This window comes from Anarhichas minor, unplaced genomic scaffold, assembly GCF_050575085.1.
Source record: "Anarhichas minor isolate MPS153535 unplaced genomic scaffold, ASM5057508v1 ptg000055l, whole genome shotgun sequence".
NCBI lineage: Eukaryota > Metazoa > Chordata > Actinopteri > Perciformes > Anarhichadidae > Anarhichas > Anarhichas minor.
Window position 1 is genome coordinate 6,053,702 of NW_027466501.1, and position 22,347 is coordinate 6,076,048.

General features: G+C 43.3%; 1 protein-coding gene across 1 annotated transcript in view; it reads left to right on the forward strand.

Moving 5' to 3' along the window:
- Window positions 1-20,360, forward strand: part of LOC142932040 (protein bicaudal D homolog 1-like) — a 55,223-nt gene extending 34,863 nt beyond the window's left edge. The window contains exons 8-13 of the mRNA XM_076076259.1: window positions 4,369-4,884; window positions 4,992-5,170; window positions 7,313-7,703; window positions 7,806-8,000; window positions 10,742-10,893; window positions 11,603-20,360. Coding sequence (XP_075932374.1) covers window positions 4,369-4,884; window positions 4,992-5,170; window positions 7,313-7,703; window positions 7,806-8,000; window positions 10,742-10,893; window positions 11,603-12,611 — 2,442 coding nt within the window. The 3' untranslated portion in view covers window positions 12,612-20,360. The remainder of the gene's footprint in view (window positions 1-4,368; window positions 4,885-4,991; window positions 5,171-7,312; window positions 7,704-7,805; window positions 8,001-10,741; window positions 10,894-11,602) is intronic.
- Window positions 20,361-22,347: the final 1,987 nt, after the last annotated feature.

The window sequence follows — 22,347 nt, forward strand, 5'->3', positions numbered from 1 at the left end:
CCTGGATGGCTTAGTTGAATTGACTACCCGAGTGCACAGACGCATCCAGGCTAGTCGACAGGAGTGACGCAAGGGGGAGACAGATCGCCGCTCTTCCACCCGGCCTCGAGGTCCTCCATCAGCTACCAGCGTCCCCCCAGGGCTTCAACCTGGGGGCGTTGAACCCATGCAGGTGGGGCGCACCAGTCTCACTCCAGAGTAGCGTGAGCGCTGCCGCCGGGAAAATCTCTGCCTGTACTGTGGCCAGGCTTGTCATTTTATATCCCAGTGCCCTGCAAAAGGCACAGCACATCAGTAGTAGGGGACGTACTGGTGAGCCGAACCACAAGACTCTCCCCCAAACAAAGACCCCTGTGCCACGTTCAGCTTCTGCTCACGAACGGATCCCAGACCCTCACTACTTTCATTGACTCTGGCGCTGATGACAGCATCATTGATGAGGACCTAGCCCTTCAGCTGGGTATCGACCGGGTACCCCTGCCATGCCCTGTTCCTGCCAGCGCCCTGGATGGTCACCTACTGGGGACAGTGACTCACCAGACCATGCCAGTCTGTATGCTCCTGTCTGGTAACCACCATGAGACCATCCGGTTTCTTATCATGTGGTCACCCCAGCATCAATTAATCCTGGGGTTAGGGTTAACCTAACCGCCGCCATAACCCCCACATAGACTGGGCAACAGGAGCTATCCTAGGGTGGAGCTCATCCTGTCACCTGATTTGCCTGAAACAAGCTCCTGCACCCCAGCAGTCAGACTGTTCCAGCTCTGCTTCAGACCTGTCAGGGGTGCCTACTGAATACCATGACTATCGGGAGGTATTCAATAAGGCCAAGGCCTCATCTCTGCCTCCACATCGCACATATGATTGTGCCATTGACCTGCAACCAGGCACCACTCCACCCAGGGGTCGCCTGTATTCCTTATCTTGTATACCACTGTCCAACAAACACACCACCATCCTGACAGTTGTAGATTGGTTCAGCAAGATGGCCCACTTTGTGCCCTTGCCCAAGCTCCCCTCGGCCAAAGAGACTGCTGAGCTGGTCCTGCTGCATGTCTTCTGGCTCCATGGTCTCCCCACTGACGTGGTCTTTGACCGGGGACCTCAGTTTACTTCAGTGTGCTGGAGGGGATTCTGCACACTCATTGGGGCCACAGCCAGCCTGTCATCTGGATTCCACCCACAATCTAACAGCCAGACTGAGCAGGAGATGGAGACGGCTCTACGGTACTTGGTGTCCTTGCCTCCATCGTCCTGGTCCCAGCAGCTCATGTGGGTGGAGTATGCCCACAACACCCTGACCAGCTCTGCCACTGGAATGTCCCCGTTCCAGTGTGCCTACGGTTTTCAACCGCCACTGTTTTCGGCCCTGGACAAGGAGGTTTCCTGCCCCTCTGCCCAGGCCTTCATCCGCTGTTGCCGCCGTACCTGGGCCGAAGCCAGAGTTGCGCTCCTCTGCTCAGCCAACCGGTATTCCACAGCGGCCAACCGGCGCCACTCCAGAGCCCCCATCTACCAGGTTGGCCAGAAGGTGTGGCTATCGACCCGGGACCTACCCTTGCGGGTAGAGTCTAAGAAGTTGGAACCCAGGTTCATTGGGCCATTCGAGATCCAGAAGCTCATCAATCCTGCAGCAGTGAGGCTCAAGCTGCCCCGGACCATGCGGGTCCACCCGTCATTCCGCGTCTCCAAGGTGAAGCCGGTTCGAGAGTGCCCACTGGTTCCTGCTGCACAGCCTCCGCCGCCACCTCGATTCATCGATGGAGGTCTTACCTACACAGTTCGCCACCTGCTTCGTTCCCACCGCCGTGGGAGAGGTCTGCAATACCTGGTCGACTGGGAGGGCTATGGTCCAGAAGAAAGATCCTGGGTCCCAGCTTGACACATTCTGGATGCCCCTCTCATCAGGGAGTTTGACCGCTGCCATCCTGACCAGCCCTCCAAGGGCTCTGTGCCCACTGGGGCTACCCAGCTAGACTCTGTTCCCTCTCTTCCATCTGTAGCTTCAGATGTTGGGGAGGATGAAGAGGAGCAGTCTTCTGGCCAGGACAACTCACCCACCGATGCTGAGGAGAGGATCCATATACAACCGGTTACAATAATAATAATAATAATAATAAATATTTGAATAACAATAGTAAGACCTATCGTATTCAAATGTTTACTAAGTCGGTGCTCGGGCCCTAATAATAAACATTAGAATAACAATAGGTCCTCCGCTCCGACTACATCGGTGCTTGGGCCCTAATAAACATTTGAAGAACAATAGGTCATACGCTCCGACTACGTTGGTGCTCGGCCCTAATAATAATAATAATAAACATTTGAAGAACAATAGGTCCTGCGCTACCGAAGTAGTTGGTGCTCAGGCCCTAACTAGAGTTCTGGGACTTGTAATGACCGATTTCAGAGAGACTGGAAAGAGGCGAAACAGCTAGCCTGGCTCTGTTCAATCTTCAGAAATACTTCTACCAACACCTCTAAAACTCACTGATTGAAATATATGACGTCATAACTCACAGACATTAGATTGATGTTCTCATTTCCTCATTATCTCAGAAAATAGGGAAATAATTGAACGATTCCTGTGTCTGACATGCAGTGTTCAAACATCCCATCAAATTGTATGTAGAATTGTACCAAATTGTTAATATGTGACACATTTTGGTTGTGGTGTAAAAACTTGTTATTCTTTATTTTCACTGTCTGCTGGGTTCACAGTCCAGCAGTAGACTCCTCTTTAAAAAGCCAAGGCTTTTGAATAATTTACTGTAAACAATGCTGACATACAGTACCCACAATGCATCAAGCACTCTCTCAATTTATCTTCTCCTCTTTCACATTCAGTCTTGTTTCCTTTCCTAGCACCTTTCTCTCATACCTTCCCAAACTCTCACATTCAATTACTTAGTATATCAGATCATGCTCAGATCACCATGAAGCCCTGCATTGTGCTTGTTGGATACATTCTTCCATGTGTATGTGCATCTGCTTCAGTTCCTGTAGGTGTAATTCCATCCATCGCTGCTCCCTGCTGATAGGATGAGCTGCAGGAAGACCTTATTTATATCTCAGCTGCTACATTACACTATCGCCACTCTGGATGTGTTTCATAGCAGCTGTTGTTGTTGATGTCTCGGCTGCTCTGTTAAATTGTTAATGAATCCATTTATATCTTTGTGTTATAATGCAGTTTAAAAGATCTGGTTCAGTTTGTGTTTCCAGTTTGGACCTGGTTGTCTAAAGGTGGTGAAAGATGTGTTTGAGCCACATTTAACTCTTTGCCTGAGTGCTGTTCATTTGGACCTTCACTGTGCCAATGCAGTTTTCTCTTTGAAATTAATGAAAAATGACACAATGCATGTGTTTGTAACTCTCTGATGGTACGCAAATGATGGATTATGCATTAATAGCAAACTGTTTACTGTTTACTACTGTTACTACTAATATATGGAAATGATAGGGATTTTTAAGTTATGTACATAATTGCATATTAAAGGAGTTTTTCTATTTACCTCAGCAGAGGAGTGTGTGTATCCTTGAGGGCTAACAAACATGACAAACATGCTTAATGCTTCCTTTGAAACCCACCTACCTCACTGATCTGTCTTTTATTGCCCTTTGCTGTGTTTCTTTGTGCATTATTGCCACTAACTGCTGATCAGGTGTGTGCCTGACATGGCAAGTCTTCGTGGAAGGAATCCTTTAATTACACATCTTCCTATATCTTTCCCATTCTGGCATGTGGCTCTTTCCTAATATAATTGCTGGAACAGTTATGACATGTCTTGGGGACTTGTTAGCCTCAGCTGCTCTGGCTACATTGAATCAAAGCTGACTCTGACATCAGCTGCAACAAACCTGTAGACTGAATCATCTTTGTGGTCACAAATTCAGTGGTCTTCTGCTTTCATCCTCCTGGAGATATCTGTCTCACTGACTGTTGTGGGCTCATGCAGATATTGTGAACATCAAGCAGGTTCCATGTGACTGAGGCAGACGTGGTGAGTAGCAGGTTAGGATGGTTCCAGTTTATCTATGAACTTCCATTAGCAGATATATGATACAGACCCAGTCCCAGAACCAGATTTCTCTCTTTGATTGTTGCAATAGATCAATTTGGGACAATTGGTGCCAACATTCTGTAATCTGAACCCTGCCTTTGCCAAAAGTATACCTTTCAGAGGATTCAAATTACAGTGTAATAATTGAAGATGAAGCAGTAGAATGTGATTTGGACCCCAATGGTTCCAAGTCTAAATCTGATGTGTTAAATGGTATGAACCTCTAAAAAAGGTTTGAAAACTTCTAGTTTCATACCATATTTGCTGTAGTTCTCCCTAATCTTGCTGCTGCCCCTTTCAGGTTGAACGTGATAAAGTTTCACTGATGACCAGTCTGCAAGAGTCCCAGACTCAGCTCCAACACACCCAGGGGGCTCTGAACGAGCAGCACGAGAAGGCCCTCCGTCTTAGCCAGAGAATGACTGCCCTCCGCCACCTGCATCGAAGGGCACACCTAAACCAGGACGCCCACGACAGTGCCATCTCTCAGCTCAACCCTGAGGCCCTGATGGAGCTGGACAGATATGAGGAGGAAGCTGAAGAGGAAGGAGGAACTGAGGAGGATAGGAGTGAGACACTGAACAAAAGTCAGGTATTTTCATACCAGACCCCTGGTCTGGAGATCCTGCAGTGCAAGTACCGTGTTGCTGTGACAGAGGTGGTGGAGCTCAAGGCGGAAGTGAAAGCCCTGCGTGACAGACTCACTCAGTGTGTAGAGGGAGCAGCCGAGGAGAAGCCAAGGCAAAGTGGTCAGCTCCAGAAGCTGGAGAGGCAGGTCGCCTCATTGCAGAAGAGCTGCCGGGAGGGACGGGAGAAGGTAAATATAATGTATAATAAAATGTTATATCGACTATAAATCGTGTCTGTTTGAATAGAATGACAAATAGTTACAGAGGTTAAGGATTTCCTCTGCTCTTCTTTTAGACGTCTAGCCTGGAGTTGGAGTTACAGGCAGCCCTGTCAGCAGCCAATGAGAGCCAGGGTGTGTTGAACTCAGCTCAGGACGAGCTGGTAACGCTCAGCGAGGAGCTTGCCCAGCTCTACCACCACGTCTGTCTGTGCAACAATGAGACACCCAACCGCGTCATGCTGGACTACTACAGGTCTGACTGTTGTTTTATTAGTAGGACACAGCAAGATTTCAAAAATTTACAGTAATTGAGCCGGCCAACAATTCACAAAATTCACAGTTCAGTTCGAGACATAGTGGTGCCACAGTTCGGTATGATTTCAATACAGCAAAATGCCAGAGAAATTTCCTGAATTTTAAAATATTTGGTTATTGGTTATATTCTGGTCTGGTAATAATGGCGATACTATCCATATTGCAACAAAGTAGCTTAGCGTAGCATGACTACCAGCACAAATGTGCCGGAGTATGAATGTTTTTCTATGGTGGTGGGAGTGACTGACAGCTCATTGCCTGTTACGTCGTGTGGGTAGCCTTGTTGAGTGCAGTGACTCCATCAAGAACATTATATTTCACACAATTTAAGCTTTATTTTATTTTCCAAATGCAATAGTATTATTCCAACAAATGTTTGTAATGCATGCCGAAACGAAGGCCTCATACCGAACAGTTCAATACAAATGTGTGTATTGTTACACCCCTAATATATATATATATATATATAATATTGCACACTGGTCCTTTACCACAGAATTAAGTTTATGCCACCTGTATTTCAATATACATATTGTTAGTGTAGTCTTTGAAATCTTTTGTTCATCATTATTATTATTATCATTATTATCATTCATCATACATTCAGAGCTCCTGACCCTCAATCTTGAAATAGTTCTCACAAGAAATTAGAGATGGTCAATCTTGATACCAGTCTTTATTTCACATGCGTGATCAGAGATTCTTCCATGAAATTGTAAATTCTTGCCTCCCTTCTTTTGAGTCGTCATGCTAGTCTTGGCATCCTGACCTTCCATATGCAGGTTTTTGTTGACACCTCTACAAAACCTGCAGATAGGACCTCAAAGGGCCTCTTTTTTGCTTGAGCCCTCTGCAGTCGCACCCTTGCTGCATTAAAACAATAGTTGTCATCAACTCTAGTAATCTCAACTTCACCTGGTTCACTTCAGTTACTCCACCACAGTCTCTCTGCTGGCTGACGGTGTGTGTGTTTGTGTAGTTTGAGGAGCTCAGCCCCGATAGAGACCAGAGGAGATACTCGCTGCAGCGAGATAATAAATTACACCAAAACATTAAAAAGAACAGATCTAAAGCACTGGTAACGTTGGAGCTTATTAATGCTCCAGTCTTCAATAATTTAGCACCGCAGTCTGTCTAATACCGAGTGTCAGTACCCATCCCGACATTTAGGTAATGTAAAAACTTGAAAAGCTCTCTCTAGAGCCAGTGTTCAGTTTGTTCGATCTGGGCTGCTTTAGAAATATGATCACTATGGTCACTATGAATTATCAAATATTATGATACTTGTCCTCATAAGTCATTATGAAATGCTTTTTAATGTGTTATGGTTAATGTTATAAAGCCTTATGAATATGTATGAGTGCTTATCACTATGATTATAGAAAGCTATAAGCAGATTATAACACACTATAAGTGTTGTCATGACCTGGCTCTGAAGCCCTGACACTAGTAAGGGAGACGCAGACGGTTGACCAAAAGTAAAGAGTTTATTAGACATAACCAGACATCTAACTCGCAATGGTGGTGGCGAACGAGCCGTCCTCGTTGCTCCACGGGGTGATAAGAGAGCGCCGCTGGTTGCCAGGAAGGCGGAGCTTTACACTGGAGCACCGGGCCCAGGTGTCTCCAGTTAGCGATCACCACCTCTGGTACCTGCTGGCTCAAAGGAACACACAAACAAGTAACCAAGATAGGGAACCGTCACAGTATGTTAATAATGCATTATTGACACGTAGAAAGTGTACCAACAATTTTTTATGCAGTGCTGTTGGTCTGAATCTGGTCATAGTCTGGTTACTGGTCTGGGACAAATTTGCCTCCCACAAGAAACATTTAAAGGCACAGTGCCTCATTCCTTCAAATGGATCATCATTTATTTCAGATGCTAACAGTAGCAGGATACCACTGGCTAACAGCTCACTTTGAGAACAACAAGTTACAGAATTTCCACCTGTTTGCCAGGTGGTGGAATGATGTAGCCTCAAACTCCTGAGTTGGTATATCTGCTGCAAATATCCACCAACATAATAAAGGTTCTCCAGGTCAATAAAACCCTATTTACTTTTTTTTCCCTATCTAGAAAAGGTAGAGGGCTCCGGGGCCTCAGTGCCAGTCTCAAAGCCATGTCTTCTGACAACAGCAAAGTTCTCCTCACACCACGCCTTGCCAGGCGGCTGGCCGCCGTTGCTTTGACAACCTTAAGTCCTGGGGGATCGCGGAGCCCCTCGCATTCTCCGTCCAAGGAGCCCTTATCTGGGGAGGGAAGGGGAGAGGAGAAGGTGGGGGACAAGGAGGGCCTCCAGGTGCCATCTGAGCAGAGCCTGCCGCCCTGTACACCTCCAACCCGCTCACCCAGCATTAGTGCCTCTTCATCATCGTCATCATCGTCATCGCCTGCCCTGGAGCCAGCTGGTGAGCTGCGCAGGGAGCCCATGAATGTCTACAACCTCAATGCCATCATCAGAGAACAGGTAGAACAATTACATCCAATTTCTTCTTCTCCACCAAACGTTTCTTCCTGTTATCCTCTTATCTCCTCTTTTCCTCACCTCCTCTCCCCTCTCCTCACCCAGGTAAAGCACCTTCAACGGGCAGTAGACAGGTCTCTGCAGCTGTCTAGACAGAGAGCTGCAGCCAGGGAACTGGCCCCTCTGCTGGACAAGGACAAGGAGAGCTGCATGGAGGAGATCCTGAAGCTCAAGTCTCTGCTCAGCACCAAGAGAGAACAGATAGCCACCCTCAGACTGGTACTCAGGGCTAACAAACAGGTGAGACACGTGATGTGCACATGTGATGAGTGTAGCTAAATGATACTGACATGCATAATCACATTTTAGAATACTCTGTGTCAAAACTGTCACAAGTATGTCAGTGTATGATATGAAATGCATTAACGTTATCCTAAACCATAGTGCAGCAGAATCAGCTACAGAGTATGTATGGAGTATGGAGAAGCACTTTAAAATCAGTAATTATCCATCCATCCATCCATCCATCCATCCATCCATCCATCTCTCCATCCATTACGTCCCTTTCCTTTACTGGTCTAGGGGATGATTAGGGACCAACGCAAAATAACCCAAATTATAAAGAAATACTTAAACATGGACTTTAACCGTAAACTATTTCTTTCACTCACATACATTCTAATTAGGTGTGGTCGTGCCAAACAATCCAAATCAATATAACAAAACTAAGCCTGACTAACTACCCTTCATAAACAAAATGGCTTCTCTAGCTTCTCTAAATGTTACCCGATCAAAACCAAATACAGAGGGGGCACCGACCAATAAACCTAGTGTATCTAGAGACAGAAAACAACTACGTGTGTGTACCCCAGACTCACCTACTGTCCGCAACCTCTCACCACAAACATGTAGTTTCAGCATCGACATTGACAGAAAACAACAAAGTGAAGATCACCTGAACTCCTGATAGATAGATAGATAGATAGATAGATAGATAGATAGATGTATACTTTATTCATCCCCAGGGGGAAATTTGTTTGTAGCAGCAGCAAACGAAGTTACAGAGTAAACATAAAAATATGAAAGATGAAAGATGCTCAATATATACAATACAATAAGATAACAGAGCAGAATATAATAAAATTTAAAGAAAATAAAAAATTCACATTATGTACAATAAAATAGAATGGTATTAAGTTAACTAACTAGGTAAAAAAACAGTAGTGCAAGGATCACCAACAGCAAACAACAACAGTGTAGCGGTGTTGTAGTCAATTGAAGGATGATTTGGCCAGAGGTGATTTATTGTACAGTCTAATAGCAGAGGGCAGGAATGTTCTCCTGTATCAGTCCTTGTGACAGCGGAGCTGGATCAGTCTGTTGGAGAAAGTGCTCGGCTGTCCCTGCAGTAGGTGGTGGAGAGGGTGATCCGGGTTTAGGGATGGGTATCGTTTGGGTTTTTTCCGATACCGGTGCTAAAACGATACTTTTAAAACGATACCGGTGCCTAAACGGTGCCTGAACCGATACTTTTTTCTTCAAATTGAACAATATATTAACTGTTTAAAGTATACTATAAATATAAATAAATACAAAACACTTAGCTTCAAACTACAGCTTCAAACTTTTTAACTTCAAACTATGAACAATATATTAACTGTTAACAGTTTACAGTATACTTAAATAAATATAAATAAATACAAAACACACACACACTCTGTACACACACTACAGCTTCAAACTTCAGCAATTATTTTGCAGAAATATGAGCATATTCTCTGGCAAAATACGACACGTCTCATAACTTATTTTATTTTACCAGTTGGTGGCGCCAATTCGTCGTTTGCCAACCACCACTACACCTCAAAGAAGAAGAAGAATAAGAAGCTTTCGCGTGCCTGTGGATGTTGTGCTTATGAGCGGCAGCGCTAAGTAGCTTTTCGGTACCCAACCCTATCCGGGTTATCCAATATGAGGCTTCCTGCTTTTATTCTTGGCTCCCCCTCTGCCGATTGGCCAGCCTGCAGTTGGTGCAACCCACCGAGCAGCACGACCGGCCCCCACAGTTGGAACCCAATCAACTGATTGACACAGGATAGGAGATTGAGGGAGAGAGAAAGAAGGAAGTGCAGGAGGGGACAGAACACAACACGTAACACCATCCATCCATCCATTCATCCACCCCTCCATCTCTCCATCCATCCATCCATCTCTCCATCCATCCATCCATCCATCCATCCATCCCTCCATCTCTCCATCCATCCATTCATCCATCCATCTCTCCATCCATCCATCCCTCCATCTCTCCATCCATCTCTCCATCATCCATCCATCCATCCATCCCTCCATCTCTCCATCCACATCTTTACAGCACTTTGAACCAATAACAAAAGTAATGTTTCACTTTTTGATTTTGTCGCCACTGCGGTGTAAAAAAAATAAATCATTGGATCCATATCCAATTGATAGCCTCATCCTCATTTAATTTTTCCACCAGATATATATGAAATTATCAAAATACTCAATACTCAACAGCTACCAGTGCTAGCTTTAACATTGCCTTTAGGAAATGTGTCCAGCAGTTTATAGTCTGTCTACTGGCCTACACCCTGAGACACACCAATACAGTTGATTGAAGGACTCACTTGGCTGTGACAAAGCTTTCCTCCATTGCTATTAGTTTACATTGCCTGTTTTATATGACAAGGAATGTGTGCATCGGTGACATAATGCAGAGATACAGCTAACATTGTGTACTGAGAGAATGTCAACCACTGCATGAAACAGAGCTCTGATACCTGTATCAAATTGGATTTACACTGCCACAATGATTCACAATGTACATGTTTGATGAGTCACTTCCCATAAGCACCAAGTACTATTCATCCGTTTATATAGCTTAGTTTTCATAGCAGTGGATTTACAGTGTAGTCTGCATATGGTTAAATGTGATAGTGGGAAGTAGAAACGGGGGTAAGGAAAGTGAAATCAAAAACACAAGAATTTATGATGTGTGTAAGCATCTGTGTGTGTTCACTCAGACGGCAGAGGGGGCCCTGGCCAACCTGAAGAGTAAGTATGAAGCGGAGAAGTCCATGGTGACTGACACCATGATGAAGCTCAGGAACGAGCTGAAAGCCCTGAAGGAGGATGCCGCCACTTTCTCCTCTCTGCGGGCCATGTTTGCCACCAGGTCAGAGACGAAACAGAAGCAATTAAAGTCCACAACTCAATATTTGATTTAGATTAACCATGACTCTGATGACTCTGTGTGATGTGAAACACTTTGCTTGCGGTGATGAAGCCACAGAGCAGTTCCTCTCAGCTCTACTAAATCAATTAATGCTGCTTTATTTGCTATATAAAGGCTTCTCAGTTATATTCAAAAAAGCACGGAGCAGTTGTTTTTCATTTCAGCTGTTTCATTTTTCAGTGTAACGATATGTGTTAGCTACATTTTCTCTCAATCTGACAGTCAACAATCATTCTAATCTTAAGGAATAGGTTGGGAAACAAGACTATTCAAATGAGAGCTAGATGAGAAGATCAATACCGCTCTTGTGTCTGCACGGTAACCATGAAGCTACAGCCAACCACTGGCTAGCTTAGCTTAGCACAAAGACAGCTAGGCTGATGGAAGTATCAAAATCTACCCACCAGCACCTCTAAAACTTACTTATGAACACATTAGACCTAGTTTGTTCAAATGTCTTAAAACTGAACAACACATGTTAATGTGTTAATGAGGGCTCCAGGAATAGAATAGCAATATCCCAGCAGTAAATAAAGAAGTGTATTCCCCTCTTCATGGCCTCTTTTTTTCACCTTGCTTGTGGTCGTTTCCACATTTGAATCTGCTCCTTTTGAACCTTTTTCAACCTGTTGAACCTTGCTCTCTTCAGGTGTGACGAGTACGTTACCCAGCTGGATGAAATGCAGAGGCAGCTGGCTGCGGCCGAAGACGAGAAGAAGACTCTGAACTCCCTCCTTCGGATGGCCATCCAGCAGAAACTGGCCCTCACCCAGCGGCTGGAGGATTTGGCTTTCGATCAAGAGCAGACCCACCGCACCCGCGGGGGCAGGCTGAACCGCGTGAAGACCAGCACCCCCAAAGTAAGTCCCCCGGCCTTGGCTTCGGCCTCCAACATAGCCCAAGGCTCCACTTCAGCTTTGGCCCCTGTCAGCCTCCCCCTTTCAGGCCTTCCTAGTCCCATGTCAATTATTCCTGATGATCCCACTGTGCCCCTTAGCCCATCTGTGGTCAGTGCAGCTTTGGCCTCAGCTCTCACCTCCCATACGTCACACATACCTCCTCGCAGTTCGTCATCTGCAGCTGTCCCTGCATTTGATGGCCCTCCGGCACCAGACGGCCCGCCGTGTCTGGAGGCCCCCTCCTCTGCCTCAGAGCGGACCCCGCCCTCAACCCCTCTGAAGCTGGCTCACTCCCAGTGGACCCTAGGGGTGCGGACGTTTGTGGTTGACTCCCACAGTTTCAGTGTCAATATGTCCCCCGCTCTGCCCCGTAGTTCGGGCCCCTCCAGGCACTACTCCCCAGACTCTCATACCTCTCCCCCATCCACCACCACCACCACAAGACCCACCCAACCAGGATCTGCCCCCTCCTCTCCCTACCGGTCCCCTATTCTGGGGCTCAGGCGCTCCACATGGAGCCCTTCACCCCGAACTCGGCCCTTGTCCAGCCTGACGCGTTCTTCTGTCCTCTACACTCCTTCCTCACCCTCCCCTTACTCCTCCTCCCACAGCTATTCCTCTGCCTATCACAGCTCCTCTCCTGCTTTTACCCCCTCTAGCTCCTACCTCACATCTGGCACCTCCTCCTCCTACAGCCACTCTACCAGCTACACGCCCCTCTACCCCAGAAACTACAGTTTTTACAGGCCCCGGCACTGACCCCATACTATAAACCCTTTACTATAAGGCTTTTGAAGGCCTTTCCACCAGGCTCCTTATTGACATTAAAACTGCAACTTTTCGGGGCTCACAGAGAGGAGGACAGAGTGGTTTCCTGTGCCTAAGCTTTGGCCAATGGGTTCTGAATGTTCAGTGACTTTGCTCAGGGATTTGACAAAAGGAGCACAAGTGGCCCCACCTTCCTTCTATTCTGAGACTGCTGATTGGTCCACAGGAGGACGTGAATAGAGACTTTTAAATGAGAGTTTTTAGCATTTAGGTTCTTCAGGTTGAGACCACACATGCATGAAGTGATTAAAACACAGACATTCAGACATTGACTGGACATTTAGTGCACACGTTCATAGGTATGAATGAGGGGAATATGACACATTAAATACCGTCCTCTATATTCAATATAATATCCACTCTGAAGTGATTCTGTATTCACAAACACTGTAAACCACATGTCTTTCAGTGCAAGCATTGTCCTCTGTTGATTAGCTACTTGATGCCTTGATGGCTTTATTTCTTGTCCAGGGTTGTTGCCATCATCAACTCAACCTGCTGTCCATCTCTAGCACCACCCAGTGTTTTATTTCTTGTATAGCCTTGTATCTAGCTATACATGATCACGTTTGGATGCTCTTCTACTGTGGACTCCCTGCCCCTTCCATATGTAAAATTGATTTGATAGAGGGTGCATGCTGTACAGAAGGTTGTGGCAGGGAAGAATTTACGAGAAGGAGAGCACTCAAACATGGCATATGACTGAATACCATAATCTAGTACAAGGTACCATTGTGACTCTCAGAATTAATTTTGAGTTAGCTGTGATGATTTGTCTCTATAGTCTGAAGTCTCTTTCTCCTCATTTCTTATCTGAACTTGCTTTAAAGCTTGGGATGGTAATCTTGAGAAACTAGAAGAGCACACTAGATTTAAAAAATGATCCAACCTAAAAACCCCGCCCAGTGTTGCCATTTCTTTCCAATGACCGTATGTAGGAGCACTCGTTCCAAAAGTTGATAAATCTAGTGAAGAATTCTCCAAGTCTTCAACACTGACAGGCCTCCCTCCAAAGTCACTCCCTAAATTGATCATTAGAAACAACCAACATGGCTACAGTTAGCAGCTGGAAGACTCAGGTGAGGAACTATGAGTCCACGGACAGATTAATGGCAGGAAGGTAGCCCGTCCGATCATTACATTTCGGCCAAATTAAATGATTGGACGGGGGTTACAGTCCTGCGAGAGCCACAAATACTGGATTATTTCTGTTTTTGTCAGAATATTTGATTCATTGATTGCTGTCAGGATGTAATGAGAATTTCAACAAAAATATCAAACATGTAGATGAAGAAGAAGATTACCAACCCTACCTTTAAGTATATCAACCATTAAAAACCACTGCTAAAGTAACTGTTCAATTTAAAAAAAATGTAAACTGAAAATTAAGAGGAAATCCTCAACAAGTCAAATTCCTCCAACATGTCACCCATTAGTTACAGCTGACTTTCCTTAGAGCAAGATGCAAACCCCCATTAGCTACACTGTTTTGAGGGTATAATAACAATATCCTTTGCTAATGATTGGACCTTAAACCAGACTATCTCTCACCGTCACTTTTAGTTTACTTGAGATAATCACTACAGAGGGACACTGATAGATCTGTCTTAATAAAATTTGTTTCATGATTAAACCGTGGATATTTTTTCTCAAAATGTAATGTAAAACCATATGGTGAAATTAGGGACAAACAAACATGAGATTCAAGAAAGTGCTACCACATGACAAAGAACTTAGCATCTTTCATATCCACACAGTGACAGGAAGAGGAAGTGATTCAAGACTATTCTGACGCACCATCATGGCTGACTTCAGAGTTTTACTGGTGAACATGATATTGCATCCTCTTGTGGCCAGGTTCATGCAGTCACACAGAATCACACAGGTTCAGGTTGTGTTAACTCTTGTTCATGGCACTGCACCAAACTCAGGGAACAAGACAGAAGCCTCATTCAACCTATAATGAGTCAACAACCAAACCAGAATGACTATTAACAACTGAGAGAACAGATCTCCCAAATGAGATTGAAAGTCAGAATTCATTTCTCATCAGGTTAAAGGAATTTTGAAATTCGACGAAGTATGCAAGAAGATTGATATCAATTTCATCTGTGTGTCCAGTACAGAGTTTGTACTGGGGTTTGTTAACTTTTGTTAACTTCCACTTTTGTAGTGGATTGGATCCAAGTCGTTTGTTACTGGTTTTAATTTGCTGAATTAGAGTTCATATTGGATTTAATTTAGATGCAACTACAGTGATGGTAGCTTTGCAGCCATTCTGCCATGTAGGAGACATAGTATCTGTATTTTTGACTTTGAGAATCAGACCTAAAGGGCTGCTGTGATGGTTATTCCCACTCTGCTGCCCGTAATTACAGTGTGAATGATGCAGAGCAGATCCATAAAACTGAAAACACTCCTTCCAGGAACTGTTTGTTTATGTGGTTAGCTAGCAAACTAGTCACCAATACATCTACACCTCTGCACTGGATACATGATTGATGTCGATCTTCCCGTTTGACTTGAGGTGACAGCAAACTCATTTCTAAACTGGCAAAAATCATATGTGAGATATATGATAGTCCTTGTGTCTGTGTGTGCCTTAAAAATCCATTATACAGCACCTACACAGTGTAGCCTACTAACAAATGCCTGTCTGGAAATAATGTGCTTCCTTTATTTTTCATTTCTACACCTGCCACTTCAGGCTAAATTGTTGGTTTTGTGTGTTTTTTTCACTTTCAGTGGGAATAATGACTTCAGTGAGAGATATTTTTTGAATATCGTCCAGAATACAAACTTGGCAAATACTTACCCACGTCCCTTCAACTCCTCTGCAATGTACACCTTCATTTTCCCCTTTGTGTCACTGGAACCTTTAATGGTCACTTTCTTTCTTTCTGTCCTGATCTATTCATTCAGACTATCACAGTTGTCTGTTGACTTTTGACTCTTGTCTAACATTGTAAATGAACGCACTCTGTTGCCTACAACACAAACTGTTTTTTTTATGGAACATGGGGCAAAAACTCATTTGACAGGCACCGGTATTTTCCAGATTTCTGATTGGCTCCTTTATAAGTTGTATTTGCCATGACAGGTCCACATCTTGCCCTTATTTTAATGAGCAAATGGCATTTCATTTATGCAACCGCTTGGTCAATACTTTTGTAATAGTACATTGTGAAAGAAGAAGTATGACCACAACATGTTTTAGACACACAGGGTAGTTAGTGGAGAATGTACATTACTTGCGTTACGGGACCACACCAGTGTTTTACTTGTTTAAACAATTAGCACAGATCACATACTTTACTGCGGACCATTTTTTAAAGAATGCTGTATGGTTTCAGTTTTTCCTCCCTCTCAGCTACTAGTTTCCAATCATTCCACATGGTGTGAAAATGTATATGCAGTGACTTGAAACGTGCTTGTCCTGACTTCGAGCCATCATTCTATGTGAAGCTGAATGGTAATGTATCTCTGTCTCACAGAACTTGGGCATTTCTGTCACCGAGTAGCTCATACATTTTTTACAGGAAAAATTTAAAAAATGAAAACCCATTTGCTCTTAGAAAATATTCTTAGCTACCTATCAGCTGGGGAAACCTGTCAGGCTGCTGTTTACATGGGCGCCAAAATAAAAAGGTCACGCAGGCAGTGTGGCTCGGGCATAAGGCACTTCCACACTGGCTTCAGTGGCTTTACTAATGTTGTGACTGAAATGTTCCAGAAGACAGCGATGCAGAACATTATATCAGCATTCATCTGTTGTTAGTTACATTGTTGCTCTGTTGTGATGCAAAGCATGTCAAGTTAATTTGAATAACGCAGTAGTGAAATGACAAATAATGGTAGCCTGGGAAGAAGGGAAAACATTCACAAATGTAAAACACTACAGTGAGATTTTTTGAAATTGTCAGCAGTAATGTTGATGAGTTTTAAGAACGAGCTAACCCACCAGTATGGTCTTTTAACCACCACTAATAACACCCTCAGACATTCGGAGTTGCTGTGTCAGCTAGTCAGCTATTTACACCTTAAATGAACAGCCAACATTTTATTAGTTGAGGTAATTCAAAAGTACAATTTAAGGAACATCAGCATCTTGTGGGGTGTAACCTATATTTTGGTTGAGGTAAAAGAAGGAAACCAGTGTGACCTCCTCTCTGTGATACCCTTGCTCTGGCCACACAAACACAGTGACACAAACATCTCCCTGTTCTCTGCCAACATACCAACTGCTAAATTCCAATTGAGTGAAAATCGAACCAATGAGAGACAACTAGAGGTCTGTCAAATGTTATCTGCCCCATGGTACACCTACTGGAATACCAGGTGTGCGGTTTCACTCTTATACTGTTTCAGAGTTTCCCTCAGATGGGACCCATGTTAAAGTTGACAGCTTTACCGACCCGGCGGCAGTTTGATTGGTATACTCATTTTGGCAGCCATCTCTGGAGTGAATGATACGGTTTTATAAATGTAGGTCAAATAAATGTTCAGTAGGGTTGGGGAGAAAAATTACAGTTTGAAAGGTATTTGTTTATTCTGATAATGACATACTTTCCCTTCAATATTGTATTGGTGACAGTATTCATTTCAGCACTTTTTATTAATTGTTCCCAAAAATGTTCCATTATTGCTTTGAAACAAGTAGCCTGGCTTGATTACAGTCCAATGAAGTGAGTTTTCCTACACAGACATTTCAGAAAGAGCTGGTCCTCACAGAGAAATCATCTTATTGATTTGGTTCAATTTAGTGGCGCAGAACCAAGAAACGATAGGTATAAATGAGGGTCTGACTAAAACATGTAGCTTATTCCTCCTCTTTAGTTTGTGACCATGGCAGTTTAATATCTTGGAAGAGCTCCAGGTTAGACATTTTCAAAGGCAGCTCACTCAGCCCAGTCGCCAGGAAAACGTTTTGGCATTGCACGTTTCTGCAAACCACGGATTACATTGAATGTGGACATCTTTCAATTCGGTCAGAGCAAGTGATCTAGTATGTAGAGCAGGGACCCCCGACTACCGTATTTTCCGCACTATAAAGCGCACCGGATTATAAGGCGCACCTTCAATGAATGGCCTATTTTAGAACTGTTTTTATATATAGGGCGCACCGGATTATAAGGCGCATAGAATAGAATAGCGTCGTAAGCGTGTCTCTTGAAAGGTGCCATTTTGGGGTCTTTATACACACAAGTGGTGTTGGACTAGGAGTAAGCACAGTACCGGTGTTTACCGCGGTGCGGCTTTGTAGTTTACCAGTCGTACTGAAACATTTTGACAGAGCGCCGTGTACAACCAGTATGGATCAACCAATTAACCAATTGATCCATATATAAGGCGCTCCGGATTACAAGGCGCACTGTCGTTTTTTGAGAAAATTAAAGGCTTTTAAGTGCGCCTTATAGTGCGGAAAATACGGTATATATATTGTATAAAATTGTGTTTTATATTAAACTGGGCCTAGTGCCATGTATAAACATACCTCGTTATTGTGCATTCAATACTAAGCTATTCAAATAATACACAGGTTCATATATTCATGTCTTTATTTTAAACATGTGCAAGGTACAGTGAGTAGGGAGGCCGTGCCACTGCCATTTATAAACATACCTTGTCAGCTGATACCAATGCCAATATCAACATTATCTGTCAATTGCATGATAATCATGCATACAAGCTATTCAGATTGACGTTTTTATTTTAAACATAAATGTGGAAACGAAAGTGAGTGATGGCCTATTAGTGCCACTGCCATGCATAAACATACCTGTTATCTTTCATACAATACTGAACTATTCAAATAATGGACACATTCATGTTTGGGAAAAAATAAAAAAATAAAAATTGTCTAATCAACCAAAAATTTCGCGGACCCCCTGTTGAAGACCTCTGATGTAGAATATTGAAAGTTACGTGGTATAATAACGAGTATTAACACATGAGAAAGACGCCCAAGAGACCGCTCTTCATGTCCAGTGTGAAACCAAAAGTAAATGTTGACTTGACGCTTGTTACGTACCTAAGGTCATTGTTATTTATTCGTAGTAGTTACGTTGTTACATTACATTGTCAAGTTATTATTTTAACACGCACCTTGATCTTTTTTCTAACCTTAATCAAGTAGTTTTGTTGACTAAACCTAACCAATCTAATCACAACATTAACCACGTGGCATTTTGCGTTTCTGCAAGCGTGATACGAGGCTGATATGAAATGCATTATTAGACATATTTTTGGTTTAGAAATGCCGACATTTAACCTGTACGTCACTATTGTAGTATAGCCACACAGGGAGCCTAATGTTCCTTATGTATTTGGGTCCTCTCAAAGTTGGTCTGTCAATCAAAGAAACTGAAGCTCATTGCTGAGAAAAATGTACCATATATTGCTAAATTTGGATCTGCATCAATGGAGTGCTTGTAACAATGTAGGTAGAAATGATGCCAGTAGTGCTGCACATAACAGAAATCCTAGTCCAAGTAGATGTCTGAAGATTGTTCTCAGCTTTGGCAGTAGTGCTGATACTGCAATAGTATGGAATGAGAATGTAACTCCAGGCTTCTGCTGCAGATTTACATCCAAGTTCAAAATCCAGCCTTATAACAAAGTGTAAGTGTAACATTGTCTAGACGAAGATTATACATTTTTAAACTACAGAGGTAAAATCATTGTTACCCCACAAGCACAAGACCTTTGCAGGTTGACCTGAGGCGACTTGGCTGTGGCTGGCGCACATATGGCTGTAATAACAGGAGGAAAGGGAGGGTTGAATGGAACTTTTTCAGACAGCAGAGATTACATTTTAAAAGTTGGGAAGAGGACATAAGAACAGAGTCTGGGTGGATATTATGGACGAGGAAGAAACCCACAGTTAGGTGACATACATCATAGTTTGCACGTCGCTGTGTTGGTAAAACTTCATGGGTGCTGTAGTTGTTTGAATACAACAAATTACCTGTTGGTTAACTTTGTTAAAATCATGAAGGGTTTGCATTCTAATAGCAAATGAGTGCTGCAGTTACTTGTTTTTCCTAGAGAATGTATAGTTAACCCCTGGATCATGTTTCACTTTTTTAGAAAAACCCATGAAAGAAACTTACCCGCGATAAACGTTCAGCTTTGATTGGATCAGTTAACCGCCATGTTTGGATTGGAATTGTTAAATACATCCATGATGACATCAATGGACCAATGATAAACCCCATCTGCCTCAGGACATTTTGGCAACATCACATAAACTTGCTGTTTTCTTTTTGCCCTGTCTTTCTTAGCCCTCAGTCTAATCCTGCTAGGCCAGAGCAAAGCTCCTTTGTGGCTCCACCTCCTGCATTCAAAATCAAATCATTTTCAAGAAATGTCTGTCTAGCTAAAACTCCAATCTCCTGTCAATATATCACCTTGCAATATTGACCACATCACACAACAGTGTCAAATCACATTTATTTGATTGTAATCAAGCCTTCCTTGGTCATGCTGAGAGGTAGCATACTGTAAGCAGCTCCTCTGAGCTAACGCCCTACTGTAACATCCAGACTGTTAGATGTCCTACCACTCAATGTGTCCGATGCCTGTTGCTTTCTGACCACTTTATATGCACGTGTACAAGTATTTTAAAGCTTTAACTGTACAGTGGTATGTTAATATATATTGTAAATATCTATATATTAATACTTTGTGTGTCGTATTTTGTGTGATTGGACGGTTGATCATCATTCTCCTCCATTATTCTATACAAGCAGTATTGTTTTCCATAATATCCATTTGTACTTATAAGTTCAAGTTCATACACTATTCTTACCAAGACCAATATCACACAGAACAAAACTCTCAAAAAATAAATAGAAAAATGACCTAATCTGACTTTCCATCAAAACACTAAATTCAACCCAATCTTTGTCCATGTTTCTGTGTTGAAGTGACCAATGGGGACAACAGGTTCTGAAACTGGTCCGGTATTGATGAAGAAAGCTGCAGGCGGTAGCAGCTAAACAGGCTGCAACACATCACCATCAATGTACGTGCACTAAAAGTGTTGTTGCCACTGACAGCTCAGGTTATTATAAGAGTCTGACAACATTCTGGAAAGAACCCCAAAGAGAAATAAAACCTTTTTCTTTACCTTTACCTTGATTCCGTCTAATTGTTATTGTGTCTAACCAAATCTCACTTAAGTATATTCTCATTCTGAAAATCTCGCAAGACATTAGGCCTTATTCGCATTGTTGAAATCAGCTTAATATTCAGCCATGACATTGTAAATCGAGAACGTAGCTTCTCAGTAAGCGAGACTTGGTTGGACACAATATTAAGCAAACCGGATCAAGTAAAACTTTATTGCTCTCTCAGTGGCAAAAACCAGCACTTTTCATGGACGTATATTGAGGGTCCACAATTGTCCGATTAGGACACAGCCACACATGCAAGAATGCAGGTGAGGGACCGTCACCTGCAGAGGCCATATTTGGGCTGAATTTGGGCTGTGCCAAGTGGGGTCAACCACACCACATCTTTGCTTTTGGATGAGGCTGCGACTTGGCTGGTCCAAGTTGAACTCCACGCAATGCGAAGATGCAAAATAAAAAGGATCGAGTTACCTTTTAACCTCACTGATTTGTCGGTATTTATTTCCTTTGGACAATGATTTATTACCTTCCATGATTATATCTGAAATATTTACAGTGTACATCTGTGCTGTGTGTCTATCTAACAGTGTCAGTCTCTTGCAGATCGTCAGTAGCCTTCTGCCACAGTGCCGTTCCTCGTACCCTCCCCACAGCTGAGGGTCCCCTCAGCTCCTTTCACAGGTAAAAGCAAAATCATAGTCACACAGCATACTCTAGAGACGGGAAGGTATCTCAAGCTATTGGATTCAAATTAATGATGAACATTTGTTCACACATTCCTGGTCCCCGGAGGAGTCCCATTGACTTTGGTGATCCTCCAACTCGGTCTGCCAATTAGTTGGCACCTTGTATAGCAGCCCCTACCATCAGTGTATGAATGTGTGTGTAAATGGTGAAAGTTGACACGTACTGTGCAGCACTTCAAGTGGTCACAACTCTAGAAAGGAGCTATATAAATGCAGTGCCCCCCATTTTCCTTTACTGACTCATGAGGCACCCTTTAGCGTCTGTATGAGACTCACCAGGCTTTCAACGAACTACGTAAAATCATCCATGTCATTATTAGACATCAGAGCAACTGCTGTGGTAAAAAGAGAGAGGAAGTCTACGTAGGGGAGGTTTGATCTGCCAGACAAACACAGGACTTTCACCTAGGAGACTGCTGTTCAAGTCAACTTGACTTATTTTACCGCAGTTTTGTTATGTAACTTCCGTACCTAACCAAGTAAACCTAAAAAACTAAGTTAACTTTCCTTGGAAGTTTATTTTGAAAAGAGACTGTACGCATGTAATGAGCAGAAACTGTATGTTTCCTGTGAACATGAAAGTATATTTTGAAAAGACACGGTAACAAGAGTATATTGACACGTCCCTGAAGCGTCCAAAACTGGCGCTAGAGGGGAATCTAGAATGTCAGAGTTTGAAGCTTCGGGCCACTGACAAGCATTGTTATTTGACTTTCCCTCTAGCGCCACCATGAAGTTCACATTAGGGGTTTTGGTTCAGACATTCATCGTCTCCTCAGGATGAAT